The 17,212-nt window shown below is 34.8% G+C and overlaps 1 protein-coding gene across 8 annotated transcripts in view; it reads right to left on the bottom strand.

Annotated features, from left to right (window-relative positions):
- ETHR (ecdysis triggering hormone receptor) overlaps positions 1–17,212 on the bottom strand; it is a 351,487-nt gene that overhangs the window by 210,081 nt on the left and 124,194 nt on the right. For all 8 annotated transcript variants that reach the window (XR_012454239.1, XR_012454240.1, XR_012454238.1 and 5 more), the window contains one exon: positions 8,064–8,500. Coding sequence is in view for 5 of the 8 variants with exons in the window: in XM_074114639.1 (XP_073970740.1) it covers positions 8,064–8,460 (397 nt within the window). In the remaining 3 variants the exon portion in view is untranslated. The remainder of the gene's footprint in view (positions 1–8,063; positions 8,501–17,212) is intronic.

Raw genomic sequence — 17,212 nt, 5'->3', positions numbered from 1 at the left:
TATTGACGGTAAGATCTGTGAAAAAAGCTGGCCGCCTCAACTAATATCAATTTTAAAATCCACTACTACAGGACAACCACGATTAACCGGCCCTCGGATTTACCCGGGATTCGGAGTAAAAACTCAAAATATGGTGCAATTAGTACTGAATTTCTTGGGATTTACCACGGTCTTACAAAAAAAATCTCGCTCGTCTCGCCCAATCGATTGAAAGAGGTGAAAACGTGAATCGAAAAGAAATTTTGGAATGGTTCGATTGTGATAGAGATGCTCCACAGTTTGCATGCAATTTAGTCCTGAAAGAAATCGTCCAGAACATCCGAGAAAAGACGAACCGGAAGAAGGAAATGAAATCGACTGTTGAAGAGAATGATCACCCAGGAATATCTCTGGATGCAGAGCATCGAATTTAGTTGCTGAAATGATTGAATTTTTTCACGATAATGAACATTCCAACCAGTGACCAATGTTGGGCTTTTCAAATTGCGTACACTCATCAGAGAGTGGTCGTTTGATAGAAAAAAAAAAGCAAACAATACTTGAAAAGTATTTTCCAAAAAGTTGAACGGCAAAAAATGAAAAATTTTTAAAAAATGAAAGAAAAGAGAAAAAAATTGAAAAAAGAAAAAATAAAAAAAAGTATTGCCGTCTAAGACTGGAGTTGATCTCTGAGACGAAACAGTAATGTATTACTATGTAATACTGTGTATTCGGTTTAACCGGGATTTCAGTTTTCCAGGGTGGGTATAACCGGAGGTCAGTCCGGTTAATCCAGGTGGCACTGTAATTCATTTTGGAGATCATTTTAAAATATAAGCGTGTGTTAAAATTTCATTTTGTGTTTTAATAGGTTCAACACAACGTTTTCGTTTTTTTTTAGAGTTTTCCCGCAAATAAACTTGTTTATTTTTGGAGGGAAAATGGTCTGTGGATGTGAAAAAAAAAAAATATCTCATTATTAAGATGCCATTATCAAAAACTATACGGTAGAATAGTTTGTAATAAGGGTTAATCGCCAAAAACTCTGTACTAATGTTTGAAAAATACCAAATTTTGGCCAATTATATTCCTATAAAAAGTTAGAAATTCCCAAATTTTCTTTTTAAAATAAAGAGCCATAATCCTAATTTATATCTGTAATTTTTTATAGCAACCCAGATCTAATAGATTTCGAGAAAATCTGTGCCAAAAATGGGAGCCCAAATCGGTATTTTAGAAAAAAAGTAACCCATTTTACCAATATTCAATCCAATATATTTCGATTTCGATCCTACCAGGGGACTCAAAAGTAATTTAACGATGAGAATTGTTCAACGGAGAAAAAAAATTCTGATAGAATTTTTCAAATTTTTGGGCGGGGGCAATTTCAAGAAAATGGCCGCGCTTTAAACTAGATATCGTATAACTGTTATCGTACTCATACATGTATTTTAGATAACTTTCAGATAGCCAGCGCCGATTATAGATAAGTTATACTTCAATTATTCAAACTAATTATACTTTAATATTCAAAAAAAAGAGTCCCCAAAATAATTAATCTATTTAAGCATAATTTGGGTAATCTTTTAGCGTCTATAGAGTTCACATATACGCGAAGATCTGTAACCATCTTTTGGTTATTGTGAACATTATTTCGTTTTAGCGTAGTTCTGAGTTGTTTAAAAAAAGAAAAATTCTCGTGAGTGTTTGTATTTCTGTTTGTATTAAGTGCATTAAAAATTGCTGCGATGTTTATAGTTCGGCATTTTAGTTTAATTCTTTTTCTATTTTGTTTCAAATTGTCATAATTGAATAATTTGATAAGAACATATAATTATTTTGCTTAAATTTTATTTTAAAATGGATTCATTTAAATTTATAATATTTAAACTTTGCAAGAGCGTCCAAACTTATTTATTTTATAATTATTGCTTACTAATTAGAACTGTTTCCAGGCTATTGTCATGAGTATTTTAAGAAATAATATTGTAACAAATAATTTTTGATTCAATTCAGCGAAATTATGAGTGTTTTTTAAAATTAAATACAAAAAAAATTATAAATGCTTTGAATGTGAAAATACAATTTTAATCATTCGGGTGATTGATTCTTTCAAACAACAACCAGGAGTCATTTTAGGGCAGAAATCATTGTACAGGAGTCACGTTCTCTACTCTCTACCAATGGCCAGAAAGTTGTAAGAGTCTTTTCGGTAAAGATACTCTAAGGACAGGAAGTTGGTATTTAAATTTTGGAATCATGGCGTGCGACTTCCGGGCTGTAACACAACTGAGCTAGTCTCTAATTGCTGCAATTTTTTGCAATACTTATTTTTTTTAGTGATTTAAGGCGCGTCACACATCTAAGGTTATTGGCGCCCGGAGCTTTTTTCCAGTGCACTGCCAGCCTCCGGACAGTGTTCTCTCGTTACAGACAACACTGTCCATCACCGGACAGTGAGCTGTAAGAAGCTCTTAGGAAGAGAAAATCTAAGGGTCAGCAGCTGGATTCGAACCCAGGACCTCCGCGTGGGAGTCCAGTATGCTAACCTCATAGCTAATCCGTTCCCTATTTTGTTTTATTATTGTTAAGAACATTTTGCGAATTTTCTTACAGTTATCCTTGATAATACCTTGTAATACTTTGTACCAATTTTCATAATAAGTAATATTTTTTTAGAAATAAGAATTATTTATTAATGTTACAGGTAGATAAAAACAGTTTTAATCCGTGGAATATACCAACGTAATGGGAAGTCCCTCCATAATTTACTGAACTATTTGCAGAGCAATAAATCATATAAGTGTATTATAAATAATCTGTTACTAAGTTTATCACGCACAGCCTGTATGATACATACAAAGAGATATACCTTCTTCTTGTTTTCATTTTTTATATATATATATATATAGAACATGATAAACAGGTAACTGACCTTGCGCAGTGTAATCCCGCCCACTCGCATCATCCAAATTTGGAACAAATTATAATTTTGGTTTTGGTTCCACGAAAATCCACTTCTAACCAGTTCAAAACCAGTAGATGAAATCAAAAATTCTGAGAAAGAAAATTGTTATTACATTTTCTAGCTACCATATTTTGAAAACCGTATATAACGTTATGGCTTCCACGAAGTTAGGAATGGTTTTCCGATAATGTAGCTGACAGCCTCGCCATCTTAACTGCTGTTATTATGGCTGTTATATATACATTTATGGTTTTCTCACTTTTAGCGTCATGAATTCAGAAAATTTATATTTATGGTTTAGTTGTTCGTTTAATATTTTTCTGATTGTTTAATACAATGAAATGAAGAAGTTAGGATGGAGTTTGGAATTCATAAGTTTTTTTTTTTGTATTTTTAAGTAAAATCGAAATTTCGCTCCTTCAGATGCAGTTATCTAATCGTATGTCTTGAAAAGAGTTAACAACACCCATCGGTTTGGTGATGAGCTAAAATGTGTGAATAAAATTTCTGTCATTGGGCTAAGATTAAGTGCTGAACTAATTAACTTTGGGCTAGTGTTAAGAATTCAAATAGAAACGTTTTATGCAGCGCAGGAATTTCAGAAGTAAAACTACTCTGCAGCAACCTGATGGATTCCTGCAAAGTGATTCGTCAGATCTTCAGTGAGAGGGCAATGAACAGTTCTAATGTCAGGCGCAAGAAGTTGTAAAAAAAATATTCCAATAATACGATGTTTGAATTATTAGTGCTATTATTTATTGTGACAATGCCTATACAGGGTGATCCATTTAAAACGCACCAATAACTTTTTAGAAAAGCGGAAATCCGGAAAAACCCATTAAATAAACTTTCCAACCCCGATGCTGTATCTTCATTTATGGCGAGGTTACGGCCAAAAACCCGATCAAAGTTTCATAAGGACCACTGGTTTTGACAATGATTATGAAAACTACATAAAAAACTTTGGAAAATGACGTTGACCCTTTTTCGATATCCCTAATATTTATTGAGATATTTAAGATCAAAGTTACAATTTTATCAACTCGTGAACGGTTTTCGATATTAATTTTCCACCAGAAATACACCAGTTTGGGGTGGTCCTCTGATTGCAAAAAAATGTTATTTGTGAAGCAAAGAACAAAAAATTATAATAATTGAAGATTCTAAAACATATAGTGTAATGTAATGGTTGTGGGTGAATCAGGATAAATTTGTTTTATCTTCAAATAAAAGCAATCATCAAATCACTTTAATGTACCCCGTGGGCAAGACTTCTTGACCTATGATTACGGAAAGAATATCTTGGCCAGAATGTTGGTCTAGTGGTCAAGAGCGTGGCTTTGTAAGTGTGGGAGATCCCCAGTTGAAATCCCGTATATGCAGTCATACATAATACTTAATACATCATATACTTTTTTAAAATAAAATTTAGTCATACGCGGGATGCGAATACTCAGTTTTCACGCAGACTAGAATGTGTTCCGTAGCGATTTTAGGTTGTTACTATTACTTTAAATAACATATACGAGGGTCGTTTGAAAAGTCCGTGTAAAGTCAGAGAGATAGCACTACTGGCGCGTATCGAGGTTATGTTTAGTTAATAGCATCTCTTGGAAGAACACACACCAAGTTTCAGCCAGATCGGTCTATTTCTTTGTGTTTGGCATTCGTTTGAATCGAGGAAGTCGAATGATTTTCAAAAAATGGACGAAAAAGAATTTCGTGTGTTGATTAAACACTACTTTATGAAAGGCAAAACGCCTCAGGAGACTAAAGAGAAGCTTGATAAACATTATGGTGACTCTGCACCTTCGATTAGAACAGTTTATAAGTGGTTTCAAAATTTTCGGAGTGGCCATATAGGCACAAGTGACGCTGAACGTTCTGGACGCCCTGTTCAGGTTACTACTCCAGTAATCATTGATAAAATCCATGATATGGTGATGGATGACAGAAGAGTGAAGGTGCGTGAGATTGCTAGTGCTGTGGGCATCTCGAATGAACGGGTACATAATATTTTGCATCAACATTTGGACATGACAAAGCTATCCGCAAGATGGGTGCCACGATTGCTCACACTTTGACCAAAAACGAAATCGTGTGAAGTGTTGCAAGGACGGTTTGCAGCTGTTCCAGAAGAATCCGCAGGACTTTAAGCGTCGTTTCGTCACTGTGGATGAAACATGGATACATCACTACACTCCTGAGACCAAAGAACTCTACGCCCCCACAGCTCGTTACATTTAATTGCAAACGATTAGAAGTAAACAGCAAAAGAGAAAGAAAATAACTATAACTCAATTGCTAAACGTAAAGTTAATATCTTTTTAATTTTATTTTCGAAATTTGAAATGAATAAAAAATGCATCTTAAGGAATCAAGATAAATATCTGCTTTATTTCGATTTTTCATTGCGATTCAAGAAAACGATTTTGTCGTTAGAATATTAAGTTTCACAGATAATAAATTCTTTTTACTTAAAAAGCAACCTTTACTTTTATATTTATTTGTATTTGTTGGCAGTAAATTTGCGAGTAAATAAATAATTCAGAAACCTTTGGAGTCTTTTAAAGATAAACACAATTTTAAGTTCACCAACTTAACTTTTTTTTATAGAAGGAATAAGTACTATTTTAAACTTAAAATAAATTTATTTATATTATTTTTACCTATTTTATGTATCTTAAGAATTTAAGATTTCCTGGCAAAAGATTGCAAAAGTGTTTTAAATAAAATGACTGGGTATTTAATAAATCATTTAAGACGTTTAGTTTTTGATAGATATTTAGCACGCCTTCTAATTAGAGCTCTCTACGTACTAATTTAAATAACTATAAATTTAATTATGTGTATATTTCTTTATCACTTTGATCTATCTTTATTGTCTATATCGTGATTATCATCTTTTTATAGTTCGGCATTTTAGTTTAATTCTTTTTTCTCTTTTGTTTGATATTGTTATAATTGAATAATTTGTTCGGAACATATAATTATTTTGCTTAAATGTTTTTTTAAAATGGATTCATTTAAATTTATAATATTTAAACTTTGCAAGAGCGGCCAAACTTATTTATTTTATAATTATTGCTTAATAATTAGAACTGTTTCCAGGCTATTGTCATGAGTATTTTAAGAAATAATATTGTAACAAATAATTTTTGATTCAATTCAGCGAAATTATGAGTGTTTTTTAAAATTAAATACAAAAAAAATTATAAATGCTTTGAATGTGAAAATACAATTTTTATCATTTGGCTGATTGATTCTTTCAAACAACAACCAGGAGTCATTTTAGGGCAGGAATCATTGCACAGTAGCCAAGTTCTCGACTCTCTACCAATGGCCAGAACTTAGGATGGAAGATTTGCGAGGAATCGGTCAAATAAAACAACTCGTCTCTTTGCCAACGTTTTGACAAATATATTGTCCTCTTGAGGGCGTGGCTATGCTATGAAACTAGTTTCTGTAACTCAACCTACCCGCATAACTACTTAATTTTTTGAGGTAAACTTTTTTTATTTTTCAACATAGTCTCCTTTTAGGCTTATACACTTTTCAAACGTTCCAATAACGATGAATAATATGCACCTGTAATAGTTTTACCCTTTTCCAGATAGTCGATGAGGATTATTCCTTGCGAATCCCAAAAGACAGTCGCCATAATCTTTCCGGCCGAAGGAACGGTCTTCGCCTATTTTGGCGCAGATTCCCCCTTGGTAACCCATTGTTTAGATTGTTCTTTGGTCTCAGGAGTGTAGTGATGTATCCATGTTTCATCCACAGTGACGAAACGACGCTTAAAGTCCTGCGGATTCTTCTGGAACAGCTGCAAACCTCCTTACACGATTTCGTTTTTGGTCAAGCGTGAGCAATCGCGGCACCCATCTTGCGGATAGCTTTGTCATGTCCAAATGTTGATGCAAAATATTATGTACCCGTTCATTCGAGATGCCCACAGCACTAGCAATCTCACGCACCTTCACTCTTCTGTCATCCATCACCATATCATGGATTTTATCAATGATTTCTGGAGTAGTAACCTCAACAGGGCGTCCAGAACGTTCAGCGTCACTTGTGCCCATATGGCCACTCCGAAAATTTTGAAACCACTTATAAACTGTTCTAATCGAAGGTGCAGAGTCACCATAATGTTTATCAAGCTTCTCTTTAGTCTCCTGAGGCGTTTTGCCTTTCATAAAGTAGTGTTTAATCAACACACGAAATTCTTTTTCGTCCATTTTTTGAAAATCACTCGACTTCCTCGATTCAAACAAATGCCAAACACAAAGAAATAGACCGATCTGGCTGAAACTTGGTGTGGGTTCTTCTAAGAGATGCTACTAACTAAACATAACCTCGATACGCGCCAGTGGTGCTATCTATCTGACTTTGCACGGACTTTTCAAACGACCCTCGTAAAACTTATCGATATACGAATAATAATCTATAAACAGCTGACCCTTAGATTTTCTCTTCCTAGGAGCTTCTTACAGCTCACTGTCCGGTGATGGACAGTGTTGTCTGTAAAGAGAGAACACTGTCCGGAGGCCGGCAGTGCACTGGAAAAAGCTCCGGGCGCTAATAACCTCAGCTGTTGATGCGCAAAAAAAAAAAAAAAAAAAAAAATAATCTATAAAAAAACGACCTGTATGCTATAAAAATAAAGCCAAAAATTTGTCCATTATTTTTAGCAAATTAAACTTTAAAAAAATAAAATAAAATGAAACAAAGAATATGGGAACTTTTTTTCAAAATGATTGATTATTTGGTCTATAAAAAAACTAATGTTTCCTTACAAAGAGAGAGCAAAGTGATCTCAAAATGATTGATCTAGTTCCAGCAGAAAGAGAGGGATCTGAAGAAAGAGAGGTTATAGTTAGGCTCCAAATCCCGCCGGCGAACTGAATAGTATGGAGATGGTGGTAACCATTAGTGGATTTACATCTAAAGCGGATGTGGAATCAACGGAAGAATAGATATTTGATAAGAAAATAGACAGAGCACAAACCTATCTACTTGCTGATGAGAAAAAAAGAACGCATTATTTATAAATAGGTGTAAGATGTAAAATTATAAAAATAAATACATTTTGGAAGAAAAAAAAAGAGGTACTTACACATCTCCTCACCAAGAACCCAGGTTTCTGGTTTCGAGTTCACTTCCACCATCACTGTAGGCGTACAAACTAATAACACCATAAGATCGGCAATACTTAAATTCATAAGAAATATGTTCGTAGAATTTCGCATATCTTTAGTTTTAATAATCACCAATGGTACCATCATATTGCCTACCACACCGATACCCAATATAACAATGCATAACACCATGGAAGCTGTACGAATATAGCTTGGAAACACTAAAGTCTGTTCACCGTAACTACCGTTCACAAAGCCCGTTTCATTAGTCAGATTTACCGTTAGATTAGTGTAGAAGGATGTGAGATTAATGTTGAATAGATAGGCCGCCGTATCATTGTGGTCGTCGCCCACCAAAGCCAAACCGGAAATCATGGGCGCTTCACATCTGTAAACAGCCGTAGCCCTCGGACACCTGCACAAATAGTGAACAAAAAAATCACATTAAAATCTGATAAATAAAGTAAAAAGAAACAACAAATTCTAACAACTAAAAAGTAGTCACACGCAAGATTCGTACTGTGGATCTCTCACTTACAAAGCCAACTGAACCAACCTGTCTAAGCCTTTAAGTGGTAAAAAACTTCCCTATAGTAGGTGTAAAAGGAGAACGTTGCTTTAATGTTAGGTAGGGGAGCCCTAACCCTTTCATCCTGCACAAATTTTATCAAAATCAGACTAAGATTTACTGAGTTATTAGTAATAATAATTTTGGAGGGGGGCTCACATATATGGGGCTAACTCCTCTCTTATTCGATGTACAACGTTGTGACCCCCAAAAGGCACATCTACATAAAATTCCAAATCGAATGACACCTCATTCATGAAAATCGGTTTGCGCGTTTAGGCGCTACGCAGTTTACAAAAAAAAGGTAAGAAGAACAACAAGAACATTTTCTGAAAATGCCGTTTTTGCCCATTTTCAGCAACTTATTTCTCAAAATCTATTTAATATGTGTTGTTACAAAAAAAATCACAGAGATAAAGGAGTATTTGCCCTATATTTTAAAGAAAATTTGGGAATTTTATCTTTTATAGAAAAATAGAAAAAAATTGTCAAAGTTGAGTGTTTTTCAACGTTACGCTTTTTCGTGCAGTTTTTGACGATCAACCCTTATACAACTGTCCTACCGGACAGTTTTAATTAATTACTTCACAATTTTTTCCTCCTAGAAGTTGTCTAACCATTTAGGTCTTATCCTCGATACCCAAAAGCCATAATTTCCGGACCTGCTAATCTCCCTCTTTGAGTTCTCTAGCAGATAGACTCCACAGCCTCTATCCATCGCTTCCTAGGCCTGCATCGTTTGCGTCTTTCCTTCTGGGAGGTGCTTGTGAACTCTTTTTGGTCAGCGATCTTCATCTATTCTCATTAGATGGCCGTACCATTACAGGCCCTTAGATTCTATAGTATGCTATAAACGATAGTTCCCTTTATGTCTACTTTATTTCTAATCACATAATTAGGGATTCACTGCCTTTTAGATCTAACCTCAACTTCTCCTCCAGGAAGTTCATTTCTATAAACGTAATAAAAGGCTCGAAGAAACGGCAACAAAAGTTATTCCACTATTTATAGATTCCGTTAAGGATTAGCCCGACAATCTCGAAAACGTTGAGAAGATAACCAATGATGCTTAAATTTAGAGCAGCAAATACATCCCAACTTACCTAGAAAGTAAAGTAATGCCTGTTTTTTTTTTTAAATAATTAAAATCCAAGATCTAGGACCGGGAATCGAATCCCAGTACATCTTACATCTTAGCTTCGCGGGCCTCCACACTCTAATCGCACGGCTTTGAATAAGAACTTACAGCAGTAAGAGAAAGTCGGGTGTAACCGTAAGCGGGCGAACAATATCAAAACTGTCTGTACAGGGTTCAAATTCCGCCACTCTACGTCGCTTTACTTCATTATTTGCTGAAAAATAAAAGCTAGAATTTTCAGCTCTCTATTCAGCTGCTTCTCAGAAAGACCTATTTATTCACATATTATATAAAAGTTGTAAATTCTAATGAAGTATTTAATAAATTTTGAGAATGTTGTACGCTTCCCTTATATTCATATAGTTTTTATTTCATAACTTCTTTTGTTCTAGTACGAGTTTGCCCTACGACCTTTCTAATTATTCGACTTGTTTTTTATATTGTCTACCCTTGGTCCAGTATGTGTCCGACAAGATGAAGGTTATTTCCATTTTACTGTCGCTGTACAGTTATTTTTTGTTGTAATAACTAATAGCTCCGTAGTTCTTTATTTAGAAAAAGTATACAGATAGTTCCGCTCACTAATTTGGATTTTCACTGGAGTTCTTGGAATAAAAGGATATGAGAAAGGAAATAATAAGGATCAGAGATGTTGAGGAAGTTTAGCACTTTAAGCACGCTAAAAGCAGTTCTTATAACCCAGTAAAAGTAATTTCATACATCGATTTCAGACGATAGCAGTTCGCTTTTTGGTCATATAGCCAACGCGCAATTAAATTTCAGAGGCCTTAGCCTGGCTATTTAAAATTCGAGCCGAGCTACTCTGGCTGAATAGTGTCCCATGGTTGGCTCGACAAGGTAATGATAGCATGTGCTCTCTGTGCTCCTTAGGGATACAGGAGGATCTCTACCATTTCCTGGTGTATGTCCTACTCTAGGTAGGATTAATTACCTAATTACATTGATTTCATATTAGGCGCCACGGAAGCCGAGCGGTTAGAGGCGAAACCAGTAAAGCTAATATGTATTGTAGTACTGGGTTCGATTCCCCGGTTTTAGGTCTTGGATTTTATTTAATGGTTAATAAAAGGAATTAATCGTAATGTTTGGTAGTCGCCTCCTTCCACGACACCTAATTGGTATTAACGTCCAACTAGCCCCGCCTGAAAAAATAGGATTACTTTACTTTTTACTTTTTGATTTCATATTTTTTGTTTGGGTATGGATTTCCATCCATCATCAGGTGTTGTTGATTCATCAGATTGGTGTAGAGAATTTGAATTTCATTTATGTTTCAATTGCTGACTCAGAAAGAAAGGTTACATTTTCTCTGTATTAATTAGAATATTATTAATTAGTAAAACAAAATTGTAAAAAATATTGCAATAAAGTCAATGAAAACTGGGTAAATATTTAAGGACTTTGTAGAGGAGAAGGTGGTAATTTGGGACGGGGTTGGAATTTGGGATACCCCTGTTTTTGAGAAAACCAGTAGTACTATCTGTTAGTTCACTACTCTTTGGGGTAGGCTTTGTCTGCTGCAGAAGGCAGCGCCGTCAATCGAGTGGCAGCTTTGTCCAAGAGAGAGGACCGTGTTGGATTTTGTCAATGCTAAAAAAGTTTTCTTAAGATTGATTTTCCTCTGCTTTTGGTTAATACCGAGGAAAGTTAGAATAATTTCCCTTAGACATTAAAAATGTAGAAAGTAGAGAGTTTTAACTGCCAGTATTATGGATTTCAAATATGAATGTATATTGGGAAAAAAATGAGGTTATATTGTAGGCGGTGTAAGGTGGTATTATGGGGACAGCGTTGACCCATATAACAACCTCGTTAATCGTCTGCCAAACAAGTGTGAAAAGTGGCACTGTGGACGAAACTAGCGTCTTATAAATTTTTCTTTTTCTACTAAAAAGGGCCTAAAAAGATATGCCTAGAACCAAATTAGGATCATCGCCGAAAGGCAAACGTAAAAATTGGGTGAAAAAGGATGAAAGGCAAGAGGAAATTAAATTCCGAAGAGACAGATTCTGTAGACAATTCTGATGTTTCATTTTCATCAAGTGAATCGGATTTGTCCACTTCACCCCAAAATTCGACACCAGATAATGAAGATGCGGATTGCATTTTTTTGCGGAGAAAAGTTCAAGAACTCAAAACCCGGAGAAATGTGGATTGAGTGCATTGTTTGTTGTCGTTGGGCTCAAATGGAGTGCATTGCGTGTGAAAAGGAGTCATTTGTTTGTGATTTTTGGGTCCAGTCTACACCTATCATGTCTTGACATTTCTCTGAAGAAAACTGATTACACCCTAATTTTTATCCTTAATGTACGATAATTGTGTAAAATATAGTTTTTGTGGCATATTTAAGGCTTATTTTTTACAATTCATGGAGAAACGGAGAACATTAACTATAATTATTATGCGTGTCCCATATTACGACCACACTTTTTGAAAACCAAATATGGCTCCACGACAGACTTTTTCAGTGTAACTCCACAGACTCCTTGCTGTAATTCACTCAGGGGTTCCAAATTTACAAAGACAAATAATGTTATGTCTATGATTTAAATTCTGTAGTGTTCAAAATATGCAAGGTAAAGAAAGACTGTCCCATATTACCACCTTCTCCTCTACATTTTATGTACAAGCAATGTTTTAGAATCATAAAATTGGATGGTAAGCGCGAATTTAAAATGGTAATGTTGAATTTAAGTAAATAAATATTTATAAACTTAATGCTTTAATTAAATGAAATATTGGGAGCCAAAATCCGATCTTTATCTCATCCTGATTGCCCCCGGAATGTTGCTCTTAGGAGCTGGCCAACAGAGGCGGTATGAGAGATCTGTATTTTTGCCAGGATTCAGGAATTGCTGAATCTAAAAAAAAAATTCTTCATCTTGCTGACTGTTGGACTAACAGCTCTCTCTTCCCAGAACATCCACGAAAACCTTGGTTTAGAAACCAAGGTTCTATGAGCTTTCGAGGGGTTCCCTTATAATGCACATTATAACAAAAAAGCTGAGTCTAGAACCGATAACAGCTGCACTCCATGGAGAAATGGATGGAAATTCTAAAACCCTGATGATGCCATTATCCAAGAAAAAATTTGTTACCACTTAGCAAGTTATCACGTTCTAAAGAAGGAGGTTGTAACCTCTCAGATTGAACTGAATAAGGTTTTGTGGGAGAACACAAATAGAACTTCGACGTGCATCATTAAAAAAGAATAAAAAAAATCTTAAAATTACATTAAATTATTCAATCGAAAGGACATTTAAATACTTTAAAATGAATTTAAAATTTAAATTTACCCAGATTATAATGTTAACTCAAAAAAATAAATTACAGAGAGGGGCTGCATTTAAATTAGATTTAAATTAGACGTGATTATAATTCATTAGTTATTGAGGAGATAGTAAATAATGATACATAAAAGTAGACTTGAATCGGTCATGAAATTCTAATTATTACAGTGTTTTCTCAACTTAGCCAAAAGTAAATTTTAAATGCATAAGATGGAAGTATTGTAATCGTGTTTAAAAATTTAAATAACAAGTTCTAGCAGGGAGGAACCCTCTGAAAAAATTATTTAATCTGGGTACATTTATGGGAAAGTGCATGTTTATTGGGTCATTAATTTGCAGTATCACTGTGAAATGGAGCTGTGGATTAATAGCCATTAATGGAGAGGTCCTAAGTGCAGTTATTTACTGTAACTAGGGTGCATATGTTTTTATCGTCAAGTCTGTGAAATGCATCTGTAGAGAGAGTTTCGAATTATTTCACTGGTATTATTTCTGCAGTTCTTAAGAACTGGTTATCCAGATTACTTCGTGATTCTCTAATCGTGGAATGGAAATCAGAACTGTTTTAATTAGGGTCGTACAAGCAGAGGGTAGATGAACTTTTTAAGTTCACGAGTTCACTTAAGCTTTAGTTTTTTTTTCTTTTAATCGAACTCTCTTTGCAAATTTCTCGTTATAATTAGTTTTTGTCTTTTCTAATTTATTTTAAAGTTACACTAGCGCTGTGTGCACTATTAGTATCAATAACAATAACTGAAGAGAAGTTACCCAGGTGCAACTCTTCAGTCATCTTCAGGATTAACTACTCCATTTTCAGAAAACAGAAAACTGCGAGGCCATTCATGAATATTAACTAAAACACATTATGAAACTAAGATTTTTTCTAACTTTATTTATTTTAACAGCTGCAATAAGTGAAGCTGATACAACATGATGCATAGTATAAATGCATGAATAGCATGAGGGGAGAATTCACCCTATGGTGAAACTCCCAAAGTGGTACAGTTCAACTATGGTTCGCTGGCACTTACTTCATTTAGAAGATCGCGTGGCCACCGGCGCTTAAACCGTCTTGGGAGGATTGTCTGGTAATGCAGCAAGTTAGGGATACAAGAGAATTGGGATGTGAGGTAACTGAAGCGTCGAATTAACACATAACGGGATCTTGCAGCTTCTGAAACATAAGGATGAAGGTAATCTCGGTGCAAGGTAGGAGTTAGAAACAAAGTAAGCAGCATTAGCGATTCTACTGAGTGTTTTTGATTGAAAAGATCGGATTCTGTAGATATTGAAAGCGTTGGCTGAGCCCCAAAGTTCCATTCAGCTTTGTTTAGACAGGTTTTGAGTATCATTGTGTAGATAAGTCGTTTAGTGAGAGTTTAGATCGTTTGTCGAGAAGTCTAGAGAGAAGTAAGAGTCGTCTGTTTAGTTCTTTCCCCTTTAAGTTTAATCTGTGGAGTCCAGGTTAGGCGTTTGTCCATGAAGAATCCCAGGTACTTAACACAGAAATTAACTTATACAAAAATTGAATAACCACTTGGACCAGTGGTTTACAAACTCATTGGACAAGTGTACAACGATTGCAACTTTTTTTTTTGAAAGCCTTAATTTTTGAAACTTAAGACTATATAATGGTTAACTTAATTAAGGCACTGCTAAGCTGGCCTCTGCTAAAGATGTGCTCAATCGGATTGTATTCGCTTTTCAAATTATGTTCCTCTTCTTTGGCTCGATCGCTCCCTTGTTTCCGTACTTCGCGAGAAATAGTTCCAATCTTTTTAACGGAACAGATATTCCTTCCGCTGCTTCATTTCCCATGAACGTTTCAGCACGTTACAAAATCACTTCGTCAACCCCTCTACTTTCCAAGACATTGCCACAAGCAGCAAAAGCGGCGCAGGAGGTAGCGAGAGCACGTGGCCTGAGTCCCAAGAGAGAAATTTGTAATTCCATCTACTTCAGCAAAGAGATTTCACGATATCCTATAAGACAACCACTCGAGAATGGTAGTAAAGGAGAAATCATATGTACTTTCATTACTTTATTGTTATTCTTGCACTTAAATGCTATCACAAACAATAATACTGAAGGAGAAGAGGAGAATAAGTAAAAATGCGAGAAAAGAACGTTGCAATATGTGAGCCATCTCTGGCGGCTCCCTGGAGACATCATCTTTAGACATGATTCTAGTTGACATTTTTACTTGACTCTCTTATATCTCTCTTTACAGCTTCATTTTTTTGTCATCTTTCGTTAAATTTTTTTCCCTCCAACCTTTTTATTATTAATATTATTATAAAAGCTGACATCAATGAAACTGTCACCGACATTTTGTACGTTTTATGAACTGTTTTTTAAATTTCATTAATGATGTAAGTGGTATTATTCGTGTTATCATTATATTAAAGCAACTACTTGTAGTTACTGCTCCATTCTTAAAGTTTCAATTCAAAACTATTTTTTATACTTCGAATATTTCAGTAATTAGTTCTAAGCAAAATTATACAGAATGTTAAACTGTAAATTAGGCAGAAATCCAACCTTACAGTGAAAGTCTACCCCTGAACATCTTGTTATTCCTAAAAATGGAATATAAGGATTCAAATTAGCGAGGAATCGGTCTAGATAAAACCAACAACTCGTCTTTTTGCCAACGTTTCGACAAATATATTGCCTTCTTCAGGGCCTGGATATTGCAAATACAAAAATAAAAACAATTTAGAGAATTGAAACACAGTAATACAAAATAATAAATAAACGAAATACAATAAATTTTTTATAATTATTGAAACTTACGTGGCTATGCGGGTTGGTTGAGTTTCAGTAAACGTAAGTTTCAATAATTATAAAAAAATTATTGTATTTCGTTTATTTATTTATTTTTATTTTTTTTCTGAGTTTCAATCTCTAAATTGTTTGTATTTATGTATTTGTAATATCCAGGCCCTGAAGAAGACAATATATTTTGTCAAAACGTTGGCAAAAAGACGAGTTGTTGGTTTTATCTGGACCGATTCCTCGCCAATTTGAATTTAGAAAGAGATATCTACTTGCATTTTGGAAGCTAAGCTTAATACTTTGGTGAAGTAGAGATATAGGAACGAGAAAACTGAGAGAGCAATACAGAATTATGTTTTCTGTGTTTAAATATAATTCGCCTCGTGATAGAACTTAGTCTAACAGACTCCAGCTAGCAAAAATTAATAAAATATTATCTCGAGCTTTATTTTTTTCGAATATTTATGAATAAGGAACGGATTTTTATAGATATCTTCCAGTTAGTTTTTCCGCAGAGTGCTCTCGTCAGGCATTTTTTCCCCAATATAGGTCTCTAAGAATCCTTTGAAATGAGGATTTTTAAGTTTGTGGAAAGGGATATCTGCTCTAACCAAAGCCCGACACAGATCTGTACTCAGAGTAGACTTACTTGATGATGGAGATGTAAGGAAGGCTTGATAGGACGTCCTCTCTTTCTTTCTGTTTTTATTCTCTATGTGCGATCCGGTGGCAATATGTTGGGTGACTTGGGAACGTTGAGAGCAAGAAACGCGCTTGTCACAAGCTGTGCAGTACAAAATGTCTCCATCACTTCGAAAAAGTTCTGCTGGAAACTCGCGAAGATATTTAGCAACCAGTTGTTTGTTTGAGGCCGATGTTCGTGGCATTTCACCCAAAAAAGAATACACTAAGTGACCGAACGAAATGAATTGGACACTTCAACGAACGAGCTGAAAGAACAGACAACGTCAGACAACTTCAAAGAACTAACAAGTGCCCGTCACTGTTTAGCAGCATTCTATGTAAATTACAATAACCATTATACCCACTGTGATTCACAGCCCTACAGTCTGTGGTTCATAGTTCCTGTCAACCACCTCCCAATTATGAAAATATGCCCAAAATGAAAAATATGAAAAAATATGTACATATTTTGATTAAATATGTAGAAATATTTATTTATTTTAATCAAATATGTATAAATATGCGATAACATCCAAATATGTGAAATAAAAGTAGACTCAAACGGCTTAAAAAGTGTCAGTATGAATACTTCTAGTTGAAAAACGTCTGTAAATTGCCTAGAAAAAAATATGTAAATACATACGAATC

Source organism: Rhodnius prolixus, unplaced genomic scaffold (genome assembly GCF_049639745.1).
Source record: "Rhodnius prolixus isolate KJV_2025 unplaced genomic scaffold, Rpr scaffold_7, whole genome shotgun sequence".
Taxonomy (NCBI): Eukaryota; Metazoa; Arthropoda; class Insecta; order Hemiptera; family Reduviidae; genus Rhodnius; species Rhodnius prolixus.
The sequence above is the reverse complement of the archived record's forward strand: the minus strand, read 5'-3'. Positions and strand labels throughout refer to the sequence as shown.